Below are 14896 nucleotides of genomic sequence, written 5' to 3'. Positions count from 1 at the left end.
ATAAATCAATGCAAACTGATATGTCAGCCAGAGTCACCTAACGTAACCTGTATGGTTGAATCTATAGCTCATCCATCTAGCCGGAGTCACTTAACGTGACCTGTACGGCTCAAATCCACATCTCAACAAATATACCTGCACACGAGTCGGAACCACCTAAAGTGGTCTGTACGACAGGATTAGGTGTAAATAAATACGCTCAAGTGCTACGATTACGTGAAGACTGTGCAAATAATTGCGGGTCACCTACGAGTCGGAACCACCTATAGTGGTCTGTACGATAGGACTGTGCACCTAACTTGGATCCAAGGTGAGCGTATGGTGCGGGAGGTGAACATCACGTGAAGGACTGTGCCCTAACCACGGGTGGGAGCACTAACACCGGGGTGCAAGTTTATGAGCTCTTAACACATCTCACATAATCTTCAATACATAAACAATCTACAACTCACCTGGTACTTACCTAAACGTCCACAATGTCAAATCACATTTATGCATACTATATTAATTCAATGATCTACGTATAAATCAATATGCATGGCATTTCCAAACACAATTTCATTTAAATTGATTTTCTGAGAAAAATCTCAAGTATATAGGTATATAAGGAAAACCAAAAGCCCACTCACTGGTATGTGGAAGGGTCGTAGCCCCCAAGCCTCAATTGACTACGCTCGTCCTGAGGATAGGTCTCACCTATATGCGAAACAATTATATAAACATTAATTTAAAGCACATAAACGAAACTAGCTAATAACTTCTCATACATTGCTCAAATTGGGTGTTTGAATATACCAACGTAATCTACTCAACACCAGGAACATCCCCATATTTTTAGAAAAAAATTCCGACCACCCACGCACCGCCATGCGCTGGCCAAGGCACGGCCATACGCGCGGCTAACCCTAACGGAACAATTAACGGCAGTTAGGAATATTCCATTAAAACCTTAACAAAAGTTAACGACGTTACCTGACGCCGTTAGAATATTCCGTCAACTCTGATGGAATATTTGTCTCCTTCTCCGATGAGCCTCGTTGGTTGCCGCCGTCTGAAACTCGAATTTTTGTCGGTTTCTGGAAAAACTTTAAAACTTCATATCTTTCTCATTTCTTAACCAAAATCCATAAAATTTGTACCAAAATGAAGCTTACAACGAGTAGAACAAAACCTTACCACTTTTAGGACTTTAATCCAACGGATCTCATCGGAAAAACCCACGATAATCCAGCCACCACTACAACTCCCCAAAACTAAGCTTCCCGACGTCCAAAACACTCCAACTTTCTTCCTCTAGCTTCGTGAAGACATCCTAAAACTCCCTAAAATCTTAAAACTCGAAGAAAAGTCCACGATCATGACTACATGAACAGTAACCCAAAACTGGGTTCTCTGGTTTTACGAGTTCTCATGTCGAACTAAGGGTATGAATGAGCTCCTGAGCTCACAATGAACACAAAAGCAACCTCCTCGACGTCGATCCGTGTAAAATGAAGCTAGTTTGAAGAGTGACCGTACAACTTGTACGGACAACGGATGAAATTCGAGAGAAGGAGAGAGAGAGGGTTAACGGAGAGGTTTGGGTGTGTGTGCGTGTGGTCCTAGTGGGTCACCAACCAAAAACAAAAGAAAATAAAACCTAAGTCCTAAGTAGTTCCAAAAGTATAGGAAAGTTAGGAATTGGACCACAACCAAACACATATCACACACAACACATCTCAACATTCAAGGGCAATTAAGTCATTTCGTTACTCTCGAGGATAAAATAATATACACCTTTGGGACAGGCTGTGACAAAATACTCCTTTTTCATTCAATGTGCATAAAAAATTTCAGATATAAAGTAGACATACAATGCTACTATTTCCTATAATTTTATAATTTTTGAAGTTTGACAAGTATACGAGAAGCAATTTCAAAATGGGATATGCTGCAGAAAGTGCAGAAAATCTGCAGTGCAACTGAGATGAAAAATTGACTAAACATTCATTTTCCATTCCATGTATATGAAAATTTCCAGAAGCGAAGTAGATACATAAAGCTGAAATATCACAAAATTTCATAATTTTTGAGATTTTACAAGTGGGCCAAAAATAAAATCGAAATGGAATGTGCTGCAGAAACTGTAGAAATTCCGCACCACATACCCGAGACTAAAACAAAATTCACCAATAATTCATTTTGCAGACAATTGTCGTGCAAATTTCCAGATTTAAACTACATATATCAATCTATATCATCCTCAAATTTCATGAATTTAGGAGTTGAATACGTATACCAAAATAATATCACAAACAAACAATGTTGCAGAAATTTGAAAATTTTCAGTAGCATAATCTCCTTTTTAAATTTTACAATAATTTCATTTCATGCCAAAATGACGTGAGAACTTCTAATTATAAAAATCACATACTAACATAGCATGATAAAATAACCTTTAGCATGTCCATAATGTATCAAAATCTCCCTTTGAGATAAGAACATAATTCAAAAAGGGCAACCAAAAACGCCCAGTCATTAGTGTGTGTATTTGAGAAATTTCCCAAAAGCACTTGAGTCTCAACTTTGGAATTTTATGTTTGAAGATGAAAGTCACAAAGGACAAACGTAGCAAACATGAACTCAAAAATATGTAGCAGACTGGAATAAACGAAATTAAATGCAATTGAAAAACCTTCGAAAACAACCGAAATTTTAAACCTGATCATTGACACGGTGCGCTAGAAGAGAGAAGTGTGCAAAATAATTATAAATTTAAAATGGGATTTCAAAACAAGGAACCCTAACCACTGCCCAGGAGCAACACAAATGTCATCCAAGCGGATCAAAGCCAATCTTGATATTAATCATGTTAAAAAATAATAATAGTTAAATCAAATTATTTAGATGCATATGTGTTAAGCCTTCGAACTTTAAATCCAATGCAAAATTAGTATTAATTATACTTATATGTAGACAAAAATAATACAACTAGAAGTAATTTCTGCAGATGGGTCAGATTAAAAATAATAATAATAACATATAAATAATTATTTGCAAAGCCAATATGATAATCAATCCACGTATTGAATTATCAGCAATTAAATCAATGAATCATATTATTCGCAGAAGCTTTACACATTGTAAAGGATAAAAAGTGATGGCATGATATTAGAACGTTACCATTATATTCAAAACAAACCGTGATCGAAATTCTGAATCCTAGACGAGTTGAGAGGCTCTGATACCATATGTAAGAGGTAATTGAAAAACAACAAGTTACTAGGATCACAGATAAAACATTAACAATTACAATAAACCAAACAAACAATTAGGGGAAATAAACTTATCTTCCAAAGCAGAGGAAGAGGATGCCATGACTGCTAGGGTTTTAAAAGGAGTCTTCTACACTCAAGCAGCCGAGAGTCATTGCTATCAAATAGGGTTTTTAGCATGAGACAGGATGTGAGTGTAGGGACCTCCTAATATATAGATGCTCATCTCTTTAATCCGGCCTATTCGCTGATTAAAGGGATATTCCAAATCAATTAGGATTTCATTATAGTCCTAAATGATAACAAATTCTTTGTCAACTAATTAAGGTTTTCATGATTAATTGCACTACATGAGAACTCCTAAACCTAACCAAATAAGGCTCCATAATTTTCTCAACTATTAACTCAGATTGACCAAGTTAGTTGTATGTCAAGAAACAGTGAGCACGTGTTTTTTGACACTCACAACTTACATGACACTGCACCAAATGCTTTGCTATTTTTATCTTACTTAGTCTAAGCCAAGTTAGTCCAATTTAGTCCCTAAAATTAGTTTAGTCTAAGATAGTCCGGCGCAACAAACACACATGTAAGGTACTAATAAAAAACATTATCAATTATTTTTATTCTTTTCTACGGTCTCATTTATTCAATTACGATAATGTTAAAGAGACTGAAATTTTAAACCAATTTATCGGTCACTAAAAATAAGCACATTAATCGATTCTTAATTAATAATCAAACCATCAACAATCACTACACAATTTAATTTAAAATTTTAATCGATATAACATTACACGTATTCAATAAACTTCGCTTTCAGTACGGCAATAAAAAAGCCCCTAGAATTGCCAACTGGATGGCGAGTCGGAAGACCCTCCGCATAAACCAAGGGCCTATCAGTCTTTTCGCAACCCTTCCCCACACGCGTCAAGCCACGATAGGACAGACCTACTTTTTCTTTTCCCCGTTGTCACGCATGACATGCCCTCCATGATGATATTTACTATTTAGAGAGGAAGTGGGAGGCGGATGAAAGAGAAGCCTCAGCCACCACCGTCTCCGTACTCCGTAGCAAAAGCGCTCCAGCTCCAAAGCACACACCAAACACCGGAGAGCAATCAGTCCTCCATTTTCTGCCATAGTCGGAGCAACTCAGCTCACTTTCTGCAACAGCAATGGTCAGCATCTCTCTCCTGCTTCTCTTTCCCTGCCCATTGTTTTTGTTTTTATTTATTTATTTTTGTCTTTTTTTTTAATGTTTAATGTGTTTTGGGTTATGATCTTTGTTCTCTGGGTTATCATCTGTGATGGGTTTTGGATGCACTTGTTTCAATCGATTGTAATTTGTTGTGGATCTGAATTTGGGTTTTTGTATCATTTTAATTTACAGTAGCTGAAGATATTTGCTTAAAGTTTTAAAATTTTCTTTTGATTTTTGGTTCATAAAATAATTTTGATCACATTCACATATATTCTTCGTTTGTTGAGTTTTGGTTATTTTTATTTTTGGTTCTTTGTGGTGGGTTTGTGGGTTCTTTTATGTTTGGTATTTTGGTAATCTGATTGTGTTGGTGTTGGTGGCAAACTGGCAATGCTGTCATGTTGATTGTGAAATTTGAACCAAGTTGCGTTGCACCGATTCCATTAGTCTAACAATTGATGTGGGTGTCAATATTTAGATGCATCGAGATTTAAATCTGATTAGAAAGCTGTTAATTGATCGAGAGTTGGGATTCAAGTGCTCGGTATTGGAATATTGTCAACCAGCTGATCACTGATCAGAACTAATTGGAGCGGTCCAATTTGATTCCTTACGGATGTTGCGATGCTGAATTGTATTTGATCTTAATCTTGGACGCATCAGAAAGGAGACTGTAGTCTACGATTGAAGCTAAAGTAAAGAAGAAAAGTACCTCTAGTAGTCTTATTCCTTTTTTGTTCATTTGTTATGCTAAAACTGGCACGTTCTTGGTTTCTCGGTTTCAGGTTGCTGGTTGATTCCTGTTTAGTTTAGATATCTAATCTCTAACCAACCTGCATAGTACAGGCTTAAATTGAAAGATTCAAGTTGAATCCTGTATCATTACGCAGTACTTTTTAAGAAATTGGGTGAGACAGAACATCTAGAATGGGAGAGAAAGAGGGAGAGAAAAAAGAGGAGGAAGGATGGGAGGGAAGGAGGTTTCAGACTTTGAAATTCTTTTCAAAATCAGTCCGCCTTTTTTAATCGCCTGACCAAACCTCAAGGATCGGAAAATCTCTAGAATAGTCTCTTAGGATCTCCATCGGATGTTTTATAATGATCATTGCATCCAAGTTGTCTTCCTTTTGTGACCGGAAAACTTGCAACCTTTGTCGCCCGTTCGATAACCATTTAGTTTTTAGTTTTTAGTTTTCATTTTTTGTGGTAAGGTAGAGGGAGACTATACAGGAGAAATGAGGAATGTGAAGGATGAAGGAAGGTGGTGGGAGGGGTGATGGGAGGGGGAGAAAAGAAGGAGATTTTATGAAAACAAAACTTGACAGCGAAAACAACTTCGAAATTGTTTTCAGTTTCCATTGTGTGCCATTACATACACATCCCTTCACATTTGTTCCACTATCCCACGTTGACCCTCGATCCTCCTTTCTCCCGCATACTTCTCTATCTATCTGTAGAACTAAAATTGGTTATTAAACGGGCCCTTAGATTCAAGGAGAGGCACTGTGGCATTTTAATATCTGATTCCGTTGTTTGATAACTTTGGCACAACATTGTAGATATTATTAATTGTTATCTTGAGAATTTCTGAGCTTTATTTTTTTTGGCTGAGTAGGAGAGTGAATACATGTTTATTGTTTCAAAACCAGTGTGTGTTGGTTTTGTGGAAATAAGTTGCATAAGAATAACATGTATCTTCTGTTTCATCATATGATCAGGCTAACGCAGCGTCCGGATTTGCTGTGAATGATGACTGCAAGCTGAAGTTTCTGGAATTGAAGGCTAAGAGAACATATCGCTTCATAGTGTTCAAGATTGACGAGAAGAAAAATGAGGTGATTGTGGAGAAACTCGGTCAGCCAGCTGAAAGCTACGAAGACTTTACTGCAAACCTTCCTGATAATGAATGCAGATATGCTGTCTATGATTTTGACTTTGTGACTGTAGAGAATTGTCAGAAAAGCAGGATTTTCTTTGTCGGATGGTACTATTCTAACCTAAAAACGCGTCTCTCTTTTTTCCCCGTCATTTTTGCTTATGTTCTTTACCATATTCATAGGTCTCCCGACACAGCAAGGGTGAGAAACAAGATGATTTATGCAAGCTCCAAGGACAGGTTCAAGAGAGAATTGGACGGCATACAAGTCGAGCTGCAGGCTACTGATCCGACTGAGATAGGTCTCGATGTTATCAAAAGTCGTGCAAACTAAGAAGCTTGGTCTTGTTATGCCCGTTTTTCTCAAGCTCTGCTTTACTTTTATGTGAAATGTTCATAGTTTGTGGGGTTGTGAACTTGACTAGATTATAATTCTCGGTTTGAATTTACCTTACAGTCTTTCTTCATTTTGAACGAGTCCGCAGGACTCAGTTATAGACGAGGTGAAGGAACTTATGCAATGTGTGCCCGTATGGTTACATCTAGAAGCTAAGTTGTATCATCCCCTGAAGGAAGAAAAACTGGGTTTGTTCTGTTAAACTTCAACGCGTCGTACTCTTTTTAAGAATGCGGAAAAGAGTTGTTATGCTGTCATTTTTGGTTCCGAAATCAGTAATTTTGTCATTCTTTTTGTGTGCCTGTCTTACCATTTTGTTTCTTGTCATTCAGACGCTGGATTAATACGTATGACTTGCTCTCTGGGCACATAGCCGCCGGTTATATTCTGAAAACCTGTGACTCATTCACTGTTTATGGAGAGATCCACCTGCATGTTGGGTTCATACAGATGATGAGCTCATACATTGTAGATTATAAACTCGCGGGTGGCTTCTCATGCCCTTGAGTTTGGCCAGGGCTATTCCCGGGTAGTTGTTTGTTCCTGTTCTTAGGCTAGTCGCCGTTGTACCAGGAAAAAAAAAACGTTATAAAGTTGCCGGACATAAGGAAAAATACGTGCAAGTGCATCTTATTTAGACTCAGTTCACCTTCTCTTAACTACCTACGCAACATAATTTCTACAAAAAACCGCATCATTTCTACAAAAAGCCGCATCTAAGGGATCGTAGATCATCTATGTGACACAAACATCGAGTGCGGCCAAATCAAATAGATGCAACTACAATTCCTGGTAAATCTTGTTAGAGATTTAAATGTACGTAAAACATGACAACAATAATTTACATACGGGCTTAGTTCGCGTTTTTGATGGACAGAACCTAACTATTAAGGCAAGTCCCATGGATGAGTGTGTTATATGTAACTTGATTTGGCTTCAACCCTCTTCTCATCATGGCATCACGCAACTCTATCTAGCATAACATCCCACAGCTTGATTGCTTCTAGCAAATTGCCCCTCCTACACACTCAGAGATAAATGTTGAATACGTGATACAATCTGGGTGAATACCATTGACTGTCATTTCAACGAGGAGCTATGAAGCTTCCTGAAACTGGCCCACTTTGCAAAAACCCCTGATCAGTATACTGTACGTTTAGATTTTGCACGGAAAAATATATTTTGAATAACATGAATATGATAGTTTGTTGTTATGGTAAGAGAAACAAAAGTGAAACTAACAAAAATGTATAAAAATGTTCCAAATTCTTACAGATGCCAGAATGTCACGTGTGCCATTTGCCACGTGCCAAAATGACTACTCACATCCAACAGGTTTTCTTTTGACTTTGGGCATTGTTGTTAAAACTTCATGGTGAGGCGAATATGAAAATAAATAGATTGAACAGTGATAGGGCTTCATGGAGTTTGTTTCTGCTCATGTTTTTCCTCATGTGTCGAACCTTGGCTTGTAAAGCTTTTAGTTCTTTTTTGTAGGGCGTGAAGATGGTGATGGTCGCAACATGATAGTCCATACTATTTCAGCAACCTCCATGACCTTCTTCTCTATATTGGCAGCCTGAATTGTAGGGTGGAGTTGGTGGTTTTGTGTTGGGATTGGAGGTAAAAGCATGATGGAGGTGGTGATGACTGTTAGTTGGTATAAGCTATACTTTTCATGACCTTTATTGATTTTGGAGACAAAGTAACCCCTATTAAGTTTAACATATTTTAATTAGGGCTTAATGGATGTGACATTTTTAATAAGTTTAATACTTATTTGGAATGATAAAAAAGATTAAGATCAATTTGAAATAACACTAAAAAATTGGGTTTAAGTACTTAATCCTATAAAAAAAATATAAACAATTGTTTTAATACAAAAACGATATTCTGTGTCAAAAAAATGCAAAATAAAAAAAATAAAAAGAATACAAAAACGATATCATAGGAGTCAAATACAAAAGCTCGAATACACATAAGGGAATACTGTTAATTCCTAAACTAAAAGGAATACAATAATACACAAATCATTTATTCCATAAATAATATGAAATTTCTCTTCCAAAAAATACTCATTCATGTGGTTCTATAAGCCGTGGAGCATCCTTGTAAGAGAATCTCGAATGATATAGACAATTGAGTAAGTAAACTCGTTTTGATGAGTTACGTATGCAAAAAATAATGAAAGTACAATTTTTGCTCATCTATGGAATTTATGAAACATTTTTCATGAGTCGAGTAAGTAAAATACCATGTTACTCATGGTCTATACCATTGGAAATGCTCTAAATTTCAACTTTCAAAATGAAAATTTCGTTGTCAAGAAAGATAAAATAAAAAGGGGCAATGCTGGAGAGACGAAAATGTTAAATCATTTTATAAACTAAATACAATGGTTGTTGATAATTAAATTATTAACTTAATTATCGATTAACGTATTTATTTTTTATTGGTGATTCATCATTTGGTTTAAAAATTTTGTTCCATTAACATTATCCAAATAAGCAGTGCGATCGCCCATTTAGCGCAGCTCATCGATCCACACCCTTTGACCATTACTAATCATAACTCACCACGTATACAGCCTAATTAACAAGCAAACCGCTCCTTTACGCTTCAATTCGAGCCGTCGATCTCCCAGTTTACTTCACGGCATCCAACGGGCACTTTTCGCCACGTCAGCGATCCGCGTCTGCCCCTTATCAGCGACGTATTTAAATACCAGACCAAACCCACATCATTTGTCATCCCACAAATTCCAAGTCCTCGCAATTTCGTCTTCTCAAAGTTTCCGTTTGGTTTCCGAGAAAGAAAAATCAAGAAGATTTCCGATGGCGCCTAAGGCTGAGAAGAAGCCGGCCGAGAAGAAGCCCGCGGAGGAGAAAAAGTCCGCCGTGGCGGAGAAAGCACCCGCCGAGAAGAAGCCCAAGGCCGGGAAGAAGCTGCCGAAGGAGGCCGGAGCCGCCGCCGGAGACAAGAAGAAGAAGAGATCGAAGAAGAGCGTGGAGACCTACAAGATCTACATCTTCAAGGTGCTTAAGCAAGTCCACCCTGACATCGGGATCTCCAGCAAGGCCATGGGAATCATGAACAGCTTCATCAACGACATATTCGAAAAGCTCGCCCAGGAGTCGTCCAGGCTCGCGAGGTACAACAAGAAGCCGACGATTACTTCCCGGGAGATCCAGACGGCCGTGAGATTGGTGTTGCCTGGTGAGCTCGCTAAGCATGCGGTGTCTGAGGGGACTAAGGCGGTGACTAAGTTTACTAGCTCTTGAAGAGTTAGGGTTAATGGGTTTAATTCTGTGGATTTGGGTTTGAGATTGGTTGTGAAGGAATTAGGGTTAGGGTTAGGGGTTTATGGGTTTTAATGCTTTTGATTATGTAAGTATTAAGTACTGATCTTGTGCTATTGCGGTTTAAATTCTAAATGAAAGTATGATTTACCTAATTGATCCATTTCCTCTGTTAGTGTTACCCATTTGATTATTTTCTTCAATTTCTGATTTAAGTTGGTATTTCTATTATTAATGATTTGATTAAGTTGGGAAAAAAAATGCTCAAATTTGCCCAAAATTATGTTGCAATATGTGTGGCCCATTTTTTTGTTCCATGATTCCCTCAAACCATTTTGTTCTTCTATCTTGTATGTTAGGGTTTTAATGCTTTTGATTATGTAAGTATTAATGATTCGATTAACATTTTCCTTGCTTTTATCTGTTCTGTTAAACGAGTTCATTTTTGTTCATCACTTTTCGTATGGGAGAAGAAGTACGTTATCGGATTGGTAAGTGCTTTTGCAAAAAGTGGATTAGCAGGATATGTTGGTATCCAGCCTTCCTGTGAATTGTGCTTTAATTCAGAAGCATTTTCCATAATACACATAATTGGGTGAATCTCTGCCGAATGTGAAGAGTTTGCACTCATCAGCATTGTTGTGAAGTAGGAATATGCATCCATCTAAATTTTGTAGGTTGCATGTGGTTAGGTGTGTTCCAAATCATGAATTTGGATCCATGCCTGAGGTGGTGTTTGTACCATGTATGCTGCAAAAGTAGTTTTATCCTTGTCTGTAGACATAATAAAGTGTTGGGTTTGGCCCTGGCCTGGCCTCTATATGCTGCATCATCTTGTGGTGTTTATTTTCCGCTGTGACATGAACTGGAAACCATCGGAGATTTGCTCTGATACTAGTTTTGAGAAGCATCATTGGTGAGTATACTATTTTACCACATGCTGTGTAATTTAGAGTTGGAGTTGTGATGTATATAAGCAATGATACTAGTTTTATTCTATCTCTGATACTAGTTTGGTTTATGGTTTGTTGCTCCTTCTCATTTGCCTTTTGGTTGAGGCCTGAAAGTAAAAGACTGCTCCAAGGCAAGGCATAAGTGGTCGCTTCCTCAGTATTGGGAAGCTTTCTTGAAATAACGGTGTCAATGGCCCTCAGGGCAAATACAGGAAGAGAACTTGGCTGCTATTGACTGCTCTTTTACTCTATTTCCCATATTTCATACAGTAGCTGAGCCTGAGCGATCCTTACCAGCAAAACCTTATTTTCGTTAATTTCCAGTTTATCTGTTTAATTGTTCAGCTTTAAGCTAATCGCACTTGCGCCTCTACATTTATCTGCTCATTGCTATATATATTTGCTGCAGCAAAACCTAAACCTTATTTTCGTTAATTTCCAGTTTATCTGTTTAATCATTCGCCTTTAAGCAAATCGCACTTGCGCCTCTACATTTATCTGCTCATTGCTATATATATTTGCTGCTATAACCATTTGCCCATTTGCTTGATATATCCTAACTTTGTTGCTCGTTACTAACGTAAAACCGGTTCAGGGAATTATCTTCAGATCATTTAACTTGGGTAAACCTGCTTTTCTGTTGAAGGACTATCAGGAAGGTCCTCATTAAAACAAATGGTGCAGTTTGGTCTCACCAAAGAAACACGAGAGGTCCACAGTCCCCCGCTTTACAGGAACAAAGTTGAGACAAACTTCAATGATGGGTTATTTGTTCTTGTTGATTTGGAATTTGACACTCAAACGCTTGGTGGAATCAATAATGCTGCAATCATGCAGGACTTGTTGAACAAAATGCTTGGTGGAATCAATAAGGTTTGTACAAAACTCCTCTCTGATTCGAACTTGGTAGAAAGTTTGGCGTTGGCAGGCATCTGCAGATTTGTTCCAACTGAGAAAATAGAGGGAGAGATCATGAACATTGTGAAGGAGCTAAGAATGGTGAGTTTGGGTAATCCGCAGCTGTACAACTCGTACTTAATAACCGCTATGAAGTTTCAAGCATTTCCCAGTACCTAAATCACGTTGGGGTAAATTGACGTGGCGTGTTCCTATTCGCCCCCATACATTCACAGAAGAAAATCGTGGCCCCCTTTTAGAGAAAGGAATTTAGTCGTAATACCAAAAACTTGGACAATTTAGTCGTAATACCAAAAACTTGGACAAATAGTTCAACATACAACGTGCTTCCACCCCCTTTTATTGCTCCCATAAATGTTGTCAACAACCTAACACCCTAAAGCCATCTTCTTCCACAACTCTGTGAAATGTCTCTCTCGTTCTTCCACTCCATCCTCCGAGCTGCCGCGTCCAGGTGGCCGGTGTTTCTCTACATGACTACCTGGACGCTTCTTTTGTCAGTGACAGTGGCAGTGGCGTCTTTCTCTCCTGAGATGGCGTTCCTCACGGCGATATCACCCTTCTCTCCCTTAACCAAGTCTTGCACCGGCGAGGGGTTTGTTAGGATACCCTTGGATTATCCGAGAGAGTCAATGTGCTTCCCGGCTCACATGATTCAGCGGTCGAGCTTGGATTTCTTCGTGCCCACGGTGTTTGCCGCCTTGATCGTGGCGGGGTCGGTTTTGGTCGTGCGGTCCTTGGGCTTGTGGGAGGGTGAGAGACGCAGAGAGGTTGATCATGAATTGGTGTAGAGAAACCCAATTATATGATGAATTTCAGCACAAAGACATGGTTTCTTTTTTTTTTTTTTTTTCTTTCTTTCTTTTTTTGGCTGTGTTGAAAGTTTGAATTTTTCTGATATCTGCGGGTTTCTGGGGAAAGCTCGAAAGACCATTTCATACAATATTATTATCCAGTGTGAGCAGCTTCTAAATGCAGATAGGAAAATATAATTTAGCACCTAAAACTTAATTTTATTTGCATAAAACTGGACATAAGTTTTTTACTTGAATAAAACTCATTTACTAGATTCAACATCAACAAATTCATTAATTATGTTTGGCTTAACACATTTAAAATTTTCTAGATGCCTAAAATACCCCTATATGAATTTTTGATGTACACAATTAATGTCATGCAAATTATAAAGGAGAATTAATAATTTTACTAAAAAGACATTTGTTATAAATTCATTGCCTAATATATAATAACAATAAAACATGTCTAATATATTGACATGCTTAATTAAGTCACTAAAATTATACTTTACATGTTAATGTAGGTAAATTATTTCACACACATATATAAAAAATAAAAAGACTAATATACGTAAAATTTCATGCAAAATAATTTACCTAAAAAAATGTTATTTGATTCAAATAGTGCACCTACTATTAAAATGTTAGATTGCTCAATATAATTTACCCTATCTATTTAAAATACATGAAAAATAATTTACTTGCATAATAAACAAACCCAATATATGTAAAATACATGCAAAATAATTTACCTACATAATAAAGCAATATTATTTTATTTAATACTAATTTACCTACAAAATCTATTATTTGCTAATCATAAATTTACAAATAGGTAAATTGATTACATATAATAATTTTTTAACATATATGTTCATACTATGCATATATATATATATATATATATATATATATATATATATATATTTGAAGGTATAGTAGTACTATATACATATAGGCAAATTATATGTATATTGAACTTTTAGTAGTATGACATACTTTCGAATGTATTTATGTGTGTGTGTGTGTGTGTGTGTGTATACACACACATGTTAGGGGTAATAGTATGTGGTTGTGACAGCCCGTCCCAGAAATTTTAAAAACGTACGCGTGAAAAGACGATTTTGCCCCTAGTGCGATTTCTTTACATTTATTGGTTGTTTTGGGTTCCTTGTTGGCATTTTTTGGGCCACACATACCCTAACCTACACCCACATCCTTTTTCACCTACCCTGCACCCTATCCCGTGCCCAGTCCCCTTCCCATTTTCCCCTCCATTGTACAGACACATACACAAACACACCAAATCGTCACAGATCGAAGAAACCAAGTACATATCCATGCTCGTGAGGCTCGTAGGAGTCCAACCATACCCATTTCAGGTAAGAATACTTTCGTTTTCATGTCGAACTCGGGATGCCCGATTTTGGTACTGTTCATGCACACGTGATTTCTCATGTTTTTGGGAATTTCAAGCTTGTAGGAAGCTTGGTGAGGTCCCTAGGAGGCTCGGGGTGGTTCGTTTGAAGGTTTTGGACGTTGGGATCACGAGTTTCGAGGTTGGCCGGAGTTGGGGTGTTTTTCCAGGTGAGATTTCGTGGATTTTAGCACTTGAAAGTGGTATGATTTTGTTCCTCTCGTTGTAAGCTTCATTTTCGTACTAATTTTGTGAAATTTGGTTGAAAAACAAAGAAGTTACAAAGGTTTGAAGTTTTTACGATTTTCCTGCGCCGGAGCCTCCCCGGAGAAGACGACGGAATATTCCTGACACCGTTGACGGTTATCGTTAGGGATAACGGAATATTCCTGACGGCGTCAACTGACGCCATCAGCGTGCCAGGCACGTGCATGCGCGTGGGGGCGCGTGCGACGGTGAAAAATTATTTTAAAAATATAGGGATGTTCCTGAGGTTGAGTAGATCACGTTAGTGTATTCATACACCCCATTTGAGCATTGTATGAGAAGTTATTTCTAAAGGTTGGTTATGTGCTTTAAAATTAACGTTTTTGTAGTTGTTTTGCATATAGGTGATACCTATCCCGAGGACGAGCGTGGTCACTCGAGGCAGGGGGGCTACGACCCTTCCACTTACCAGTGAGTGGGCTTTTGGTTTTCCGTATATACCTATATACTTATATTTTCCCAGAAAATGATTGAATTGTTTATTCGTCATATGCCATATATTATATTGCCGTTT

General features: G+C 37.7%; 3 protein-coding genes across 3 annotated transcripts; all 3 read left to right on the top strand.

Moving 5' to 3' along the window:
- The first annotated feature begins 4264 nt into the window (after window positions 1–4264).
- LOC137715359 (actin-depolymerizing factor 1-like) lies at window positions 4265–6986 on the top strand. The gene is made up of 3 exons (XM_068454655.1): window positions 4265–4435; window positions 6177–6442; window positions 6518–6986. Exons 1-3 carry the CDS (start codon window positions 4433–4435, stop codon window positions 6666–6668), a joined length of 420 nt encoding a protein of 139 aa, XP_068310756.1. The 5' UTR covers window positions 4265–4432; the 3' UTR covers window positions 6669–6986.
- A 2487-nt stretch (window positions 6987–9473) lies between these two features.
- LOC137715828 (probable histone H2B.1) lies at window positions 9474–10185 on the top strand. Its single transcript, XM_068455176.1, has one exon. The coding sequence runs from the start codon at window positions 9566–9568 to the stop codon at window positions 10010–10012; it is 447 nt and encodes a 148-aa protein (XP_068311277.1). The 5' UTR covers window positions 9474–9565; the 3' UTR covers window positions 10013–10185.
- Window positions 10186–12197: 2012 nt separating this feature from the next.
- Window positions 12198–12721, top strand: LOC137714847 (uncharacterized). Its single transcript, XM_068453975.1, has one exon. The coding sequence runs from the start codon at window positions 12309–12311 to the stop codon at window positions 12690–12692; it is 384 nt and encodes a 127-aa protein (XP_068310076.1). The 5' UTR covers window positions 12198–12308; the 3' UTR covers window positions 12693–12721.
- The last annotated feature ends 2175 nt before the right edge of the window (window positions 12722–14896 follow it).

This window comes from Pyrus communis, chromosome 14, assembly GCF_963583255.1.
Source record: "Pyrus communis chromosome 14, drPyrComm1.1, whole genome shotgun sequence".
Taxonomy (NCBI): domain Eukaryota; kingdom Viridiplantae; phylum Streptophyta; class Magnoliopsida; order Rosales; family Rosaceae; genus Pyrus; species Pyrus communis.
Note: the sequence above shows the minus strand (reverse complement) of the source record. Positions and strands in the feature narration are given on the sequence as shown.

Excerpts from the sequence above, each read along its gene's own strand:
- LOC137714847 (XM_068453975.1), top strand. The coding sequence starts at position 12,309 with ATGTCTCTCTCGTTCTTCCACTCCATCCTCCGAGCTGCCGCGTCCAGG.
- LOC137715359 (XM_068454655.1), top strand. Across the intron at positions 6,443-6,517 it reads AGGATTTTCTTTGTCGGATG|GTCTCCCGACACAGCAAGGG; the intron begins GTACTATTCTAA and ends CCATATTCATAG.
- LOC137715828 (XM_068455176.1), top strand. The coding sequence starts at position 9,566 with ATGGCGCCTAAGGCTGAGAAGAAGCCGGCCGAGAAGAAGCCCGCGGAG.